The sequence below is a fragment of the Hyla sarda genome, chromosome 2 (assembly GCF_029499605.1).
Source record: "Hyla sarda isolate aHylSar1 chromosome 2, aHylSar1.hap1, whole genome shotgun sequence".
Taxonomy (NCBI): domain Eukaryota; kingdom Metazoa; phylum Chordata; class Amphibia; order Anura; family Hylidae; genus Hyla; species Hyla sarda.
Genome location: NC_079190.1, coordinates 248,997,329 through 249,013,133, shown reverse-complemented (window position 1 = coordinate 249,013,133; position 15,805 = coordinate 248,997,329). Strand labels below are relative to the sequence as shown.

Here is a 15,805-nt window from a genome sequence, read left to right as displayed (position 1 = left end):
ATGCCATCCTTACATCATTTATTACTTTGTTGATCACCATGTATATATACAAATAATGTTTCAACACATTGCCAGATAATAAACATTCATGAACATATCCACGATATGCCATCTCTCCATACCAAAATGTTGAAATTTTTTTTTCAATCAAATCTTTACACTCAACAAGAAGTCGACAACAAATTTTCCTCATCCAGGTTTTGCATCACAACACCAGACAATCAGTATCACCTGTACAACGATCCAGTACACAGTTTGTATATAATGATGAGAACTATCCAATTACAGGGCTGGTGCAGGTATAAATAGTACCTCTCCACAACCAGTAAGCCATTGCTATTGAAAAAGAGGTAGATGAGTACCTCGAAATGCGTCTAGCCTCTATCACCTATACCGCAGTATTGGCATTCCCGACGATCTTTACCATCATTCACCGGATTGCAAGAAATTTACCGGAGAACGCTTCCGGAGTTCAATGCATCCTGCCTGCCAGCGGACGTCTCCCCGGCAAAAACCTTTTTCCGGCAACCAGGCTCTAGGACATTGCTGGTAAGAGGCACAGTGTGCCAAATCCTCAAATCCACTAAAAACCTTCCCTGTGCTGCCGGGGTAGAGTGGTCCACATTTGAGGGGCCTCCAGCCCTGCAGAACGCAGCCTCATGCACCCACAGGATTACAATTAAGAGACCATCTATATCCCACTCACCAATCTCTATCCCTTTGCCGCCAGGGTAGAGTGGGATACACACAAGGAAACCCCAGCACCGCAGAGTGCAGTATCCTGACCAGATACGAACTATACAGAGACATCGCTACTCAGACTATTTGTAATCAACCATATAAGGCACAATCTCCGTGCATACATCTATAAGCACTACAGACTATTTGCCACACTGGGATACCAGCACTTTTTTACCCTGTATATGTCTATTTTATTTTATTTCATTGTATGAATATTTTATACATTCACTACCTTGCTTGCTCTTTCTGAGTGTTGCTGTGTAAGAGGGGGCGTGAAAGAGGAGTTTCAAAAACTGTGATTATCTGTTGTGCGGAGTGAATCTGTGGAGTGGGTGCGACTGCCTATAGCCCACATTCATATTTTGGGTAAGTTTTTCTCTTTTGCACATAGTGGGATAACTGTTAGAGTTTAAACACCCTTTTTCATTTATTTTTTTTTCTCAGTTCCACCTCTAGGGGGAGGAGGAGTAGATTGGGCACAGGTGTATAAATCTTAGCTTGGGACTCTTATTGAGAGCTTGCTCTTTCTGAGTGTTGCTGTGTAAGAGGGGGCGTGAAAGAGGAGTTTCAAAAACTGGAGTTTGAAAGCAGGAGGTTGAGATCGCTGTGAGTTTTAATTTTTGAACCCACAAGGTCTACAAAAAATTTTAAGTGTAATTTTGACTGTCTGTTTTTTCCTATACATTTGTGAAATCCCCATAATTAGATGGCCTCCATGTTGGAAAATGCAGTCCAATGTACATCCTGTTCAATGTATGCAATCCTTGAACAACAGTTTGAGGGTGCATATTGTTGTGCGAGATGTGTGCTAGTTGTCCGTTTGGAAGCCCAGATCCTGCATCTAGAGGGGCGACTGGCAACAATGAGAAGCATTAACAACATGGAGAGGAGTCTCCTGCTCACTGAGCAGGCACTCTCGGGAATAGAGGTGGGGGAGGACAGTGGGACGGAGTTGCAGGACAGTCAGGCAGTTAGCTGGGTTACAGTTAGAAAGAGGGGTAGGGGAAAAAATGTCAGGGAGGCTAGTCCTGAACTGGCACACCCCAACAAGTTTGCCCGCTTGGCAGATGAGGGGGATGCCATTACAGAGCTAGCAGAACTGCAGCAGGATACCGCCTCTGACCGCCAGGGGGGGTGTCTGCTCCAGTAAGGAGGGAGGGAGGAGTACAGGGCAGGCCAGACAGGTACTAGTGGTGGGGGACTCAATTATTAGGGAGACCGGGATCGCCGAACAGTGTGTTGTCTGCCTGGCGCACGAGTTCGGCACATCGCGGATCGGGTTGACAGGTTGTTGGGCGGGCTGGAGAGGACCCAGCAGTCATGGTACATATTGGCACCAATGACAAAGTAAGAGGTAGGTGGAGTGTCCTTAAAAATGATTTCAGGGACTTAGGCCGCAAGCTTAAGGCAAGGACCTCCAAGGTAGTCTTTTCTGAAATACTACCAGTACCACGAGCCGCACCAGAGAGGCAGCGGGAGATCAGGGAGGTAAACAAGTGGCTCAGAAGCTGGTGTAGGAAGGAAGGGTTTGGGTTCATGGAGAACTGGGCTGACTTCGCTGTCGGTTACCGGCTCTACCGTAGGGACGGGCTGCACCTCAATGGGGAGGGTGCAGCTTTGCTTGGGGAGAAGATGGCTAGAAGGGTGGAGGAGTGTTTAAACTAGGGACTTGGGGGGAGGGAACCTACAGCAAAGAGGGGGAAGATAGTGTAGATAGAGAGGTGGGAATTATAAATGTACCTGGGGGTGGAGCGGAGGGAGGGGTTAGAATAGTTAATAGGAATAGGCTTCATAGGAAAATAAAACTTACACCCTTGAAACCCATTAACCCCAATAACATAAAGGATGGAAATGTAAAGTGTATGTTCACAAATGCCAGAAGCCTAGCAAATAAAATGGGGGAGCTTGAGGCCTTGATACTGGAGGAACATATTGATATAGTTGGGGTCACTGAGACATGGCTGGACTCCTCGCATGACTGGGCTATCAATCTGCAGGGGTTTACATTGTTTCGCAAGGATAGAATGAACAGAAAAGGTGGTGGCGTCTGTCTGTATGTAAGAAGTGGTATGAAAGTCAGTGTGAACGATGCCATAGTGTGTGATGATTCTGAGGATGTGGAATCATTGTGGGTAGAATTACAAAAGGAGGGAAATACTGAAAAAATAGTATTTGGTGTAATCTACAGACCCCCTAATATCACTGAAGAGATAGAAGTTCGGCTTCATAAACAAATAGAGAGGGCCGCCCGGGCAGGTACAGTGGTAATAATGGGAGATTTTAACTATCCAGATATAGATTGGGGTCCGGGGTTGGCTAAAACTACAAAGGGGCGACAATTCCTAAATTTATTGCAGGATAATTTTATGGGCCAGTTTGTGGAGGACCCAACAAGAAGTGATGCCTTGTTGGATCTGATCATTTCCAACAACGCAGAGCTGGTTGGTAATGTAACTGTGCGGGAAAACCTTGGTAATAGCGACCACAATATAGTTACTTTTGACTTAAAATGTAGAAAACAAAGACAGGCGGGGAAGGCAAAAACATATAACTTTAAAAAGGCAAATTTCCCTGGGCTGAGGGCTGCACTACAGGACATAGACTGGGGGAGGTGTTGTCAAATACTGATACAGAAGGTAAATGGGACATCTTTAAATCAACTCTACATAACTATACAGCTAAATATATACCAAAGGGGAACAAATATAAACGATTAAAACTAAATCCTACATGGCTGACACATGATGTTAAAAGAGCAATAAACAACAAAAAAATAGCCTTCAAAAAATACAAATCTGATGGGTCAGCTATAACATTTAAACAGTACAAGGAGCTTAATAAAATCTGTAAAAATTTAATAAAAACAGCAAAAATTCAAAATGAGAGACAGGTGGCCAAAGAAAGCAAAACTAATCCTAAATATTTTTTTTAGATATATAAATGCAAAAAAAACAAGGACAGAGCATGTAGGACCCCTTAATAATGATAATGGGGAGATTGTCACATCAAGAGAAGGCGGAGCTACTGAATGGGTTCTTTAGTTCTGTATACACTATGGAAGAAGGAGCTGACATTGGCCAGGTCAGTGCTGGTAACACATCATGTAATGTACTGAACTGGCTTAATGTGGAGATGGTACAAGGTAAGTTAAGTGATATAAATGTAAGCAAATCCCCAGGACCGGATGGACTACACCCAAGAGTTCTTAGAGAGGTAAGTTCAGTAATATCTGTACCCCTGTTCATGATATTTAGAGATTCTCTGGTGTCTGGTATTGTGCCAAGGGACTGGCGCAAGGCGAATGTGGTGCCAATCTTCAAAAAGGGCTCTAGGTCTTCCCCAGGAAACTATAGACCGGTAAGTTTAACGTGCATTGTGGGTAAATTGTTTGAAGGACTTATAAGGGATTACATACAGGAATACATAGGGGATAATTGTATTATAAGTGATAGCCAGCATGGGTTTTCTAAGGATAGAAGTTGTCAAACCAATCTAATTTGCTTTTATGAAGAGGTGAGTAGAAGCCTTGACAGAGGAATGGCTGTGGATATAGTGTTTCTGGATTTTGCTAAAGCATTTGATACTGTCCCTCATAGACGTCTGACAGGTAAGTTAAGGTCTTTGGGTTTGGAAATTTTAGTTTGTAACTGGATTGAACACTGGCTCATGGATCGTACCCAGAGAGTGGTGGTCAATGATTCGTACTCTGATTGGTCCCCGGTTATTAGTGGTGTACCCCAAGGTTCAGTACTGGGCCCGCTGTTGTTTAATTTATTTATCAATGATATAGAGGATGGTATTAACAGCTCTGTTTCTATCTTTGCAGATGACACCAAGCTTTGTAGCACAGTACAGTCTATAGAGGATGTGCATAAGTTACAAGATGACTTGGATAGACTAAGTGTCTGGGCATCCACTTGGCAAATGAGGTTCAATGTGGATAAATGTAAAGTTATGCATCTGGGTACTAATAACCTGCATGCATCGTATGTCTTAGGGGGGATTAAACTGTCAGAGTCACTGGTAGAGAAGGATCTGGGTGTACTTGTAGATCACAGACTACAGAATAGCATGCAATGTCAGGCTGCTGCTTCCAAAGCCGGCAGGATATTGTCATGTATCAAAAGAGGCATGGACTCAAGGGACAGGGACATAATACTCCCCCTTTATAAAGCATTGGTACGGCCTCACCTGGAATATGCTGTTCAGTTTTGGTCACCTGTCCATAAAAGGGACACTGCGGAGTTGGAAAGGGTGCAGAGACGCGCGACTAAACTAATATGGGGCATGGAACATCTTAGCTATGAGGAGCGATTAAAGGAGTTACAATTGTTTAGTCTTGAGAAGAGACGTTTAAGGGGGGATATGATAAAGGTATATAAGTATATTAATGGCCCATACAAAAAATATGGAGAAAAACTGTTCCAGGTTAAACCCCCCCCAAAGGACGAGGGGGCACTCCCTCCGTCTGGAGAAGAAAAAGTTTAGTCTCAAGGGGCGACACGCCTTCTTTACCGTGAGGACTGTGAATTTATGGAACGGTCTACCTCAGGAACTGGTCACAGCAGGAACAATTAACAGCTTTAAAACAGGATTAGATACATTCCTGGAACAAAATAAGATTAATGCTTATGAAGAAATATAAAATCTCATCCCTTCCCCAATATCGCGCCACACCCCTACCCCTTAATTCCCTGGTTGAACTTGATGGACATATGTCTTTTTTCGACCGTACTAACTATGTAACTATGTAACTATGTAACCTTGCTTATCGTGGTGAGTCCGATGTAAGGACCCTACAAAGGACACCACAAGCACTATCATTGTAATAATAAATTGTTTTAAATTAATTCACTGGATCTACATCATTTTTTACATATATTTTATATACACCCATTTATTGGTGACAATCAAGCCCAGACTTGAGGAAAGTGTACCCCCACTTTATACAATTTTATAACAACAGTGGGCCACTTCTGGCAGCATTATGCAGGCACTGTTTTTTTTCTGTGAAAATGTGAAGTGAAGTTTTATACGTATTAGTTATAGGGTATATGTATATTTGAGTGTATACATCAGATTATTTGTAAAAAGGTAATGTACTGTACATAGTCTATTAGTGATTAAGTTTGGTCCATTTCCTGAATGCATGGAAACGGTTTCTGTGCTGATCTCTGACACAGAAACAGTTTACATTTAGGAAATGGACCGAACATTATCACTAGAAGACTATTTGAATTCATTAATCTTAAGGGACCCACCAGGAGAACGCCACAGTATATGTCAGCATACCTGGCATTTGCAGAGACATCGACATATACTGCAACGTATGGCCAAAATGTGGTGTAAAAGGTGGGATAGTCTTATTTTCACTATCTTCCCCAAGGCCAGTTTTAGACAAGCAATACAGCCACAAATTTTTCATTATTCTGTTAGGCTGGGTTCACACTACGTTTTTCAAATACAGTTACCGTATACGGTTTTCCACTAAAAAACGTATGGCAAAAACCGTATGCAACCGTATACAACGTATGACTCCAAATATGTTTTTTCACCGTATACGGTTACAAAACGTATGTACGGTTCTATCCGTTTGCATCCGTTTTTGCCAACAGTTTTGCTATTTTGTTGGAATTAGTTTTCAAGCAATTTAATAAAGTTACTATTGTTCTATTGAAATTCCTTCTGCGCATGTGTCAACTCCAAAAACGGATTAGAAAAACCGTGTGCAACCGTATTCTGAAATTCTGTGTACGGTTCTCATAGACAACAATGTTAAAAGAACCGCATACGGTTTTCCAACCGGAGGCAAAAATGTGGTCGACAGCGTTTTTGCCTACGGTTGAAAAATAGGCAAAACCGTATCCGAGGCAAAACGGATGCAGCTGTACACACCATTTGGAATACAGTTTACAATGCATTCTCTATGCATACGGTTTCGGATACGGTCATATACGTTTTTTTGCGGAAAACCATATACGGTTACCGTATTTGAAAATCGTAGTGTGAACCCAGCCTTAGACTGGAACTTGCTGCCGTAAAATGGACACAAAAATAGAGCAGTATTTGTCTGAAACCAGCCTCATTCTGTATATTATATACATATATATATACAGTGGTCCCTCAACATACGATGGTAATTAGTTCCAAACGAGCCATCGTTTGTCGAATCCATTGTATGTTGAGGGATTCGTGCAATGTAAAGTATAGGAAGCTGTACTCACCTGTCCCCGCCGCTCGAGATGGTGTCCACGGGCCTCCGCTGGGCTCTCCGCTCCTCTGCTGTCTTCTCCGGTCCTCTGCTGTCTTCTCCGGTCCTCTGCTGTCTTCCGCAAGGCCTTACTGGGCCTGCGTAGCGACGTCATTATGCCGCTGCGTACGCCATTCCTATTGGATGACGTGCGCAGCAGCGTATTGATGTCATCGGAGAGGGCCGAGAAGACACTGGAAGACCAGCGCTGGACCCGGAGGGCACATTAAGCTGCTATCCGGCAGCAACTTAAGCATTTGACACTGCCGGATAGCACTTAATGCGATGGCCCCGACATAAAAAAGCATCGTATGTCGATGCTGACATCGACATGCGATGGCCTCTGAGAGGCCATCGTATGTCGATTTCATTATATGTCGGGGGGTCACTGTATATATCTTATCCTGTCCTGTATTCTAGGTGTAATTCTCAGTATCTACTCTTGTTCTGCATATATTGACACTGTACAGTACCCAATGGCGGACACAGACAACAGAGGGCCCCTGTGCAAAGAATATGCCTGGGCCCCCCCCCCCCCCGCCACCCAGGTAATATGTTTGCTAGGTAAGCAGGTAGTACGTTTGCAAGTAATAAATTAGGTAAGTAGAACATTCTCTAAGTAGGTAGGCAAGTAGTAAGTTTGCAAGTTATTTAGGCAGGTAGTAAGTTCAGTTGGTAGGAAGGCAAGTAAAAGGTTTGCCGCTAGGTAGGTAGGTTACCGTATATACTCGAGTATAAGCCGACCCGAATATAAGCCGAGGCCCCTAATTTCACCCCAAAATCCCAGGAAAAGTTATTGACTCGAGTATAAGCCTAGGATGGGAAATACATCATCCCCCCCTGTCATCATCCAGACCCCCGTCATTAACACCCTCATCATCATCACCCTGTCATCATCACCCTGTCATCATCCCCCCTTCATCATCCCCCCTTCATCATCACCGCCTGCCATCATCCCCCTTTATCATCCCACACCCCCCTTCATCATCCCCTTGTCATCATCCCCTTGTCATCATCCCACCCCCCCTTCATCATCCCCTTCTCATCATCCCCACCCCCCTTCATCATCCCCTTGTCATCATCCCACACACCCCCTTCATCATCCCCTTGTCATCATCCCACACCCCCCTTCATCATCCCCTTGTCATCATCCCCACCCCCCTTTATCATCCCCTTGTCATCATCCCACACACCCCCTTCATCATCCCCTTGTCATCATCCCCACCCCCCTTCATAATCCCCTTGTCATCATCCTCTTGTCATCATCCTCTTGTCATCATCCCACACACCCCCTTCATCATCCCCCTGTCATCATCCCCCCCTTCATCATCCCCTTGTCTTAATCCCACACCTCCCCCTTCATCATCCCCTTGTCTTAATCCCACACCCCCCCCTTCATCATCCCCTTGTCATCATCACCATATGTCATCATCATCACCGCTTGTCAATGTCTGATACAGTGGTCTTCAACCTGCGGACCTCCAGAGGTTTCAAAACTACAACTCCCAGCAAGCCCGGGCAGCCATCGGCTGTCCGGGCTTGCTGGGAGTTGTAGTTTTGAAACCTATGGAGGTCCGCAGGTTGAAGACCACTGCGGCCTTCGACATCATCCAGCCCCCTCTCACCCCCTTTAGTTCTGTACTCACCTCCGCTCGGCGCTGGTCCGGTGCTACAGGACTGTCTGGTGGGGAGGTCGTCCGGCGGGATAGTGGTTCCGGGCTGCCATCTTCACTGGGGGGCCTCTTCTCCGCGCTTCGGGCCCGGAATAGAGGCGTTGCCTTGATGATGACGCAGAGGGACGTTGGTAATGAACGTACCTCTGCGTCGTCGTCAAGGCAACGTGACTATTCCGTGCCCGAAGCGCGGAGAAGATGCCCCCCCCTGATGAAGATGGCAGCCCGGAACCACTATCCCACCGGACGACCTCCCCACCGGACAGACCTGCAGCACCGGACCAGCGCCGAGCGGAGATGAGTACAGAACTAAAGGGGGTGAGAGGGGCTGGATGATGTCGAAGGCTGCAGTGGTCTTCAACCTGCGGACCTCCAGAGATTTCAAAACTACAACTCCCAGCAAGCCCCGACAGCCGATGGCTGCCCGGGCTTGCTGGGAGTTGTAGTTTTGAAACCTCTGGAGGCCCGCAGGTTGAAGACCACTGAGAGCGGAGAGTTCACTCGAGTATAAGCCGAGGGGGGTGTTTTCAGCACGAAAAATCGTGCTGAAAAACTCGGCTTATACTCGAGTATATACGGTATACGTTTGTTAGGTAGGCAGGAAAAGCATTTGCTAGGTAGGTAATATGTTTGTTGGTAGGTAGGCAGGTATATGTTTGGTTGGTAGGTGGGTGGCCACGTTACATTTGGTAGGTAGGCCCTTAGTCCAGTGTTTTCCAAACAGGCTTTGGCTGTTTGGGCATGCTGGGAGTTGTAGTTTTGCAACAGCTGTAGGCACTCAGGTTGGGAAACACTGGACTAAGGGCCCAACTACCCACCAAAATGCCACCTTCTGCTGCAAAACTCTAACTTCCAGCTTAAGACTGTCCGCGCATGCTGGGAGTTGTAGTTTTGCAACAGATGGAGAGACAATGTTTCGAAAACACTGCCGTAGTTAGTGTTTCCCAACCAATCAAAAATTGCTGGTCTGGTCTGTATGGGGTAAAAATTTTGGTTTTTAGTGGAGAAGGTATGTGCAGTATTCACTTCATCACAAATTGATATCCCCCTATTTTCAAGGAGACAGAGATCTCTAAAAGCAATTTGTTCTGCTAACGTATGCATTAGTGGTAAATCAGGGTTTATAGAAAGTTGAGGTGGGTCCGATGGTTCATCAGCATTTTCCACAAAAAAATGTTTCTTAACTGTTAAAGTTCTCACAAATTTATTTATATCCAAAATTATATACTCATACACACTGATTCATATAGTAAATTATGACTCTGATCACCATTCATTTACTAATCATACTCATCCAGACATCTCCATTCCTGATCTTCCATTCACACACCTGTCTATGTCCAAATGGTCCTAACCGGGTTTTGGATCAAACTACCTTTTCCCGCCAAAATTTGCTCACATATAAGCACCTACACTCATTGCATACTTCCTGATCACTGAGGAAGGTCCTAGGCGGACCGAAACGTGTCTGATCCATACACAGATAATATTAGCACCATCAGCGAAGCACCCTGCAACTCACCCTACTGCACCGGGACCCAGACCGGCATCACAGCTGTATTTCCACCACATGCACCGCTCCTCCACATAGGCACCAGACCTAGGAGCGGGCGTTCCCACTTAAGAGCTACATCTGGACTCCGGACCGTGCTCCCTTGCACCCGGACCCTGCGCCGCTGGGCTCGACATTACCACCGAGGACTGCCATATCCTCTGACTCCAGCAGCGCTGCAACCGGACTCTGCATCGTTGCGCCCGACACCATCTTTGAGGACTGCCATATTCTCCGACTCCACTACTGCCCGGCTCCAGGACCGCTGGAACCTGACCCTGCACCGCTGTACCCGACTCCAACACTGAGGACCGCCACATCCTCCATCTAAGGGTAAGCGGTACTGTGTACCGGCCGGACTTCATCTCATGACAGCCGCCATGCTGTGATTTGTCATTGACAGCTGCCGTGCTGCCTATATTCACCTGATCATACAGCCGCCGCACTGTTGTGACCCAGAGGGCCGGTGGATTCAGCTAAACCTATTGACTATACTTGTCTATTGAACTGAGTTGCTCTTTGCATGAACAGTGGGCTCCAAATAGGGGGCCTCCAGCGCCTGCAAGTGCACTGCAGGCGCTCTTACCACACTCCACTGGTACTAATTATTATCTGGACATATATCACACTTGCCGCATATGTTTTATTAATTCTAACTTAGGCAACTTACTGTATCTGATTAGTGTAATTGCCTTAGTGAGTGCAAGGATCCTGCACTCCCATTTTATGTAATTTTATACTGTAGCTCAATAAAATTATTATTATTTTTCATATCTTGGACATAGACATTGATTTATTTGATACAAAGTCACACCACATCTTTCACCTACATAGTTTCACACCTCTACATAGTCACATTCTAACTAACCCACAATACATTTTCAACCACCATCCTCTAAACCACAAGCAGATTAACTATATTTTCACTCTCATTCATTCTCTTCTCACTCATTCACACATTTATATACATACACATTGACATACTTATAAATACATACACCCACCCAATACAGCCCAACACACTCGTAGCATATCTAGGCTGGAGAAGAAGCCAAACCACTGATTGTCTATTCATATATCAATAATAATCGGTTCAATCTTAAAGGGGTATTCCAGGCAAAAACTTTTTAATATATATCAACTGGCTCCAGAAAGTTAAACAGATTTGTAAATTACTTCTATTAAAAAATCTTAACCCTTTCAGTACTTATGAGCTTCTGAAGTTAAGGTTGTTATTTTCTGTCTAAGTGCTCTCTGATGACACCTGTCTCGGGAAACGCCCAGTTTAGAAGAGGTTTGCTATGGGGATTTGCTTCTAAACTGGGCGTTGCCCGAGACAGGTGTCATCAGAGAGGACTTAGACAGAAAAGAACAACCTTAACTTCAGAAGGTCATAAGTACTGAAAGGATTAAGATTTTTTAATAAAAGTAATTTACAAATCTGTTTAACTTTCTGGAGCCAGTTGATATATAAAAAAAGTTTTGGCCTGGAATACCCCTTTAAGAACCCCTTTATAAACTAAGAAGACACTGTGAAGTACGGGAATATACTCGGCAGGCTTGGAGAAATATTTTTCTAAAAGATGTTTTTATGTACTTGATGTATTTCTAGGTGTATATATATATATATATATATATATATATATATATATATATATATATGTCAAAGAAGAAAGCAGCACTCCTAAAGCGTGAGTAGGTGCCTCCAGCTAGGGTCCGTGTCCAGGATCCTGCATACGTAGTTCCAAGGAAAATGCTGTGGCACTCAAGGTATGGTGAAAAAATGAAAACTATTTATTCATCCCAAATGTGCAAAGAGCAACATTTCAATGGTCTCACACCATCATTATCAAGCCACTTGATAATGATGGTGTGAGACCATTGAAACGTTGCTCTTTGCACATTTGGGATGAATAAATAGTTTTCATTTTTTCACCATACCTTGAGTGCCACAGCATTTTCCTTGGAACTACGTATGCAGGATCCTGGACACGGACCCTAACTGGAGGCACCTACTCACGCTTGGAACTATATATATATATATATATATATATATATATATATATACACACAAATCAAAAAATATGTTGCAGTCTCTTGTAATACCTTTTTTATTGGACTAAGAATTTTGTAGAGACAAGCTTTCAGGATTCCTCCCTTTATCAAGTCCAATAGACAAGGACTAATGATCAAAGGACTTTATAAATTATCAGGGAGGAATCCCAAAAGTTTGTCTCTACAAAATTCTGTTAGTCCAATAAAAAAAGGTATTACAATCTGCACCACTGGACTAATATGGCTACTCACATTTACTATACAGATATACACATACCTGAAGATGGTTTAGAACCCTGTGATGTCACACATGCTTGTGATGATGTCACCGTAAGCTGTACAAGGAGGTGCGCGCCGGCTGCAGTCTCTTCAGTGTGTTTTGCATTCACAACCTGTGGTGCAAAGTGTTTGTTAGAGAGTTTCTATTTGCGATAGAGAATTCAAGATTTTGACCGTTCCTTGTCTGAAGAGAGAACCACAAGGTAAGTTTCAGCCTCTTCTATTCATACATACACAGGGCTTTTTGTTTGACAGTTTTTTTTTATTGCTGTTGCTTTTTTTTTTTTAGCAAAAAAAAACAAGAAATTAATTTCCAAAAGAAATAACAAAAGTTATATTTCTCATAGCATTGTGACAATACTTGGCTTAGGTATTAAACATAATAAAACGCACAGAGAGTATCATGACCAGAGCTTTTTCTTGCAAAACTGCTAAAATGCAATTATGCCCAAAAAAGCCCCCAAGAAAAAGAGTCCTAATTCATGAAGTTCTAAAAGATATAAGTCTATGAGAAAGATTTGGTGGTGTAGTAAAAGAATAACAGAAAGATTAGGGCAGAAATATAATAGTATATAATAGAATTCTGTGTGTACTAACAATAGAAATACTCTGGGTACTCCGAAAGGGAAAATTTTCAAATCAACTAGTGGCAGAAAGTCATATTGGGGACGGATAGATACCAATGAGGTGGGGTAGGTTCATTATTAGTAAATGTATATAGTAGGATAGCCCAATTGTATCTACAGTATGAAGTTCACATGGCCCAGTGACCATACAGCCAAGCCCTTATAATCCACCATTACTAGGACAGATTCAGGGTTGTCAGATATTACTAGGACCGGAGAGGTTCAGGTTTATCAGATATTACTAGGACCGGACAGGTTCAGGGTTATCAGATATTACTAGGACCAGACAGGTTCAGGGTTATCAGATATTACTAGGACCGGACAGGTTCAGGGTTATCAGATATTACTAGGACCGGACAGGTTCAGGGTTATCAGATATTACTAGGACCGGACAGGTTCAGGGTTATCAGATATTACTAGGACCGGACAGGTTCAGGGTTATCAGACATTGTAACCTCAGGGAAGACGTCTCCATATAAAACACTTATAGAGAAGCGTCTTCTTCTGAGGCTGCGATGGTCTTAGTGTTATCTTGTGGTTCTGTGCTGGACATTTCTGCTCTGTATGAAGGATCTATTGTATAATGACAGGAATGATGACATGTTGTCTAATGTGTTCACTTATCTCTCTCTCTCTAGTGTTTTCAGGCTCTGACCTGTGACCATGGCCTCTCCACAAGACCCATTGCTGAAGGAGGAGGAAGAAGCAATGGAGGACCATAGTGATATGGATGTAGAAAAGGGCGATATCCCTGAGAGGCAGAACCTGCCATCTCTAAGCGTGATGTCCACCGCACGTTCCATCATCACCGTAGTGATCCTCGCCTTTGTTAATTTGCTCATCTATGCAAATCGCTCCAGCGTGGCGGGGGTGCTGCCTTATATACAGAAAGCATATGACACCAATGCTAGTCTGTCCGGCTTATTGAATACATTGTTCATTGGAAGCTACGTGCTGGTCGCACCAATTGCCGGATATTTGGGCGACCACTGTAATAAGAAATATACTGTTTGCGCAGGAGTCATCGTTTGGCTGAGCATGACACTTACCCTGTCATTCATCCCTGACGGGTACTTCCTGCTCTTCCTGCTGACGAGTGGACTGGTTGGAGCCGGAGAGGCGACTTTCTGCACCATCGCCCCCTCCATCATTGCAGACCTTTTTACAAGTGACCAGCGGACCCGCATGCTGAACGTGTTTTACTCCGTCATACCTGTAGGCTGCGGACTAGGATACATCATCGGGCCCAAAGTGACTGATGCAGCAAAGGGCGATTGGCACTGGGCGTTTCGGGTCACCCCTGGCCTGGGCCTCATAGCTGTGGCTTTGTTGATTTTGGTCACAAAGGAGCTTCCAAGAACGACTACAAACAGGAAGAAGAACAACAAATCCCAGAAGTTTGCCAAATGGGCGACAGATCTGAAAAAACTATTTAAAAATCGAAGCTTCATGTTAACCACCATGGGATCGACGGCTGTATCCTTTATAGTGGGAGCCATAGGTGTATGGGGTCCGTCATACCTGACCCACGCACGAACACTCCTACAAGAGAAGGACCCTTGCCGTGCTGAACCGTGTGACTATCACGACATCCTAATATTTGGTGTGGTTACAGTCGTTTCCGGCATTCTGGGAGTTGTAGCAGGGACGGAGATAAGTAAAAGATATCGCAAATCCAACCCACGGGCGGACCCGCTTGTGTGTGGATGCGCGATGATGCTCTCTGCCCCTTTTCTTCTGCTGGCATTGACTTTTGGCAACATCAGCCTCGTTGCCACCAACATCTTCATCTTCATCGGAGAGACGTTTCTGTCAGTAAATTTCACCCTCATATCTGACATTATACTAAAAGTAGTAACTCCGTGGAGGAGATCTTCAGCCCTGGCCGTGCAGATGACAATCTATCACCTCCTAGGTGATGCCGGCAGCCCGTACCTCATCGGCCTGATATCTGACACCTACGAACGAGGATATGCCAAATCCCCTCTTCTGAAATACCGCAGCCTGGAGTATGCCCTCATGACCTGCACCATAATGGCAGTCATCGGAGGGGCCTTCTTCATGGCCACGGCCCTATATATAGAGAGGGACGAAAAAGAAGCAGAGATGGAATCAGAACCTCCGTCATCCTCCTCCTCCTCACTGCTTCCTGCCGATGAGGACCGCGCTTCAGACTGAGGAAAAGTCATTGCTTACCTTTATCTCGTTTACTTCATTAAAAAAAAATTAAGAAAAAAATAACTGCATTTGTTTTATGTTCCACTTTACCCCTTATTCTGTCAGTACCATTTCTCCTTTTCTATATTCTGGGGTAGTTCTAATTAGCTACCCTCATTTTGTATACTGCATATACCCACTGCAGAGTACAATCTCTCCTGTCCTGTATGCTGGGTAACTATCTTCCTTTTTCTGTATATATGGCCACTGCACAATATCACGTCTCCTGTTCTGTATATACCTCTTGAAAATAACTCTCAAAGAATGGGGCATGGGGGATCAGGTTGTGTTTAGGGAAAGAGCTAGGAGGCTTTTGAAAAACATAGGCGCATTTTATGCAGAAACTATGATGGCCAGATTGTAGTGAATATAATTTCTGTGCAGTCTGCAAGTCTAATGATTTTCCTGTTAA

General features: G+C 44.2%; 1 protein-coding gene across 2 annotated transcripts in view; it reads left to right on the top strand.

Moving 5' to 3' along the window:
- LOC130355967 (protein spinster homolog 1-like) overlaps positions 1 to 15,406 on the top strand; it is a 47,346-nt gene extending 31,940 nt beyond the window's left edge. The window contains exons 1-2 of one of the 2 annotated variants that reach the window (XM_056556907.1): positions 12,701 to 12,753; positions 13,815 to 15,406. In XM_056556907.1, coding sequence (XP_056412882.1) covers positions 13,840 to 15,354 — 1,515 coding nt within the window. In that variant the 5' untranslated portion in view covers positions 12,701 to 12,753; positions 13,815 to 13,839 and the 3' untranslated portion in view covers positions 15,355 to 15,406. Of the gene's footprint in view, positions 1 to 12,700; positions 12,754 to 13,814 lie in introns of those variants that run through there. The other variant, XM_056556908.1, reaches the window with a different exon arrangement.
- Positions 15,407 to 15,805: the final 399 nt, after the last annotated feature.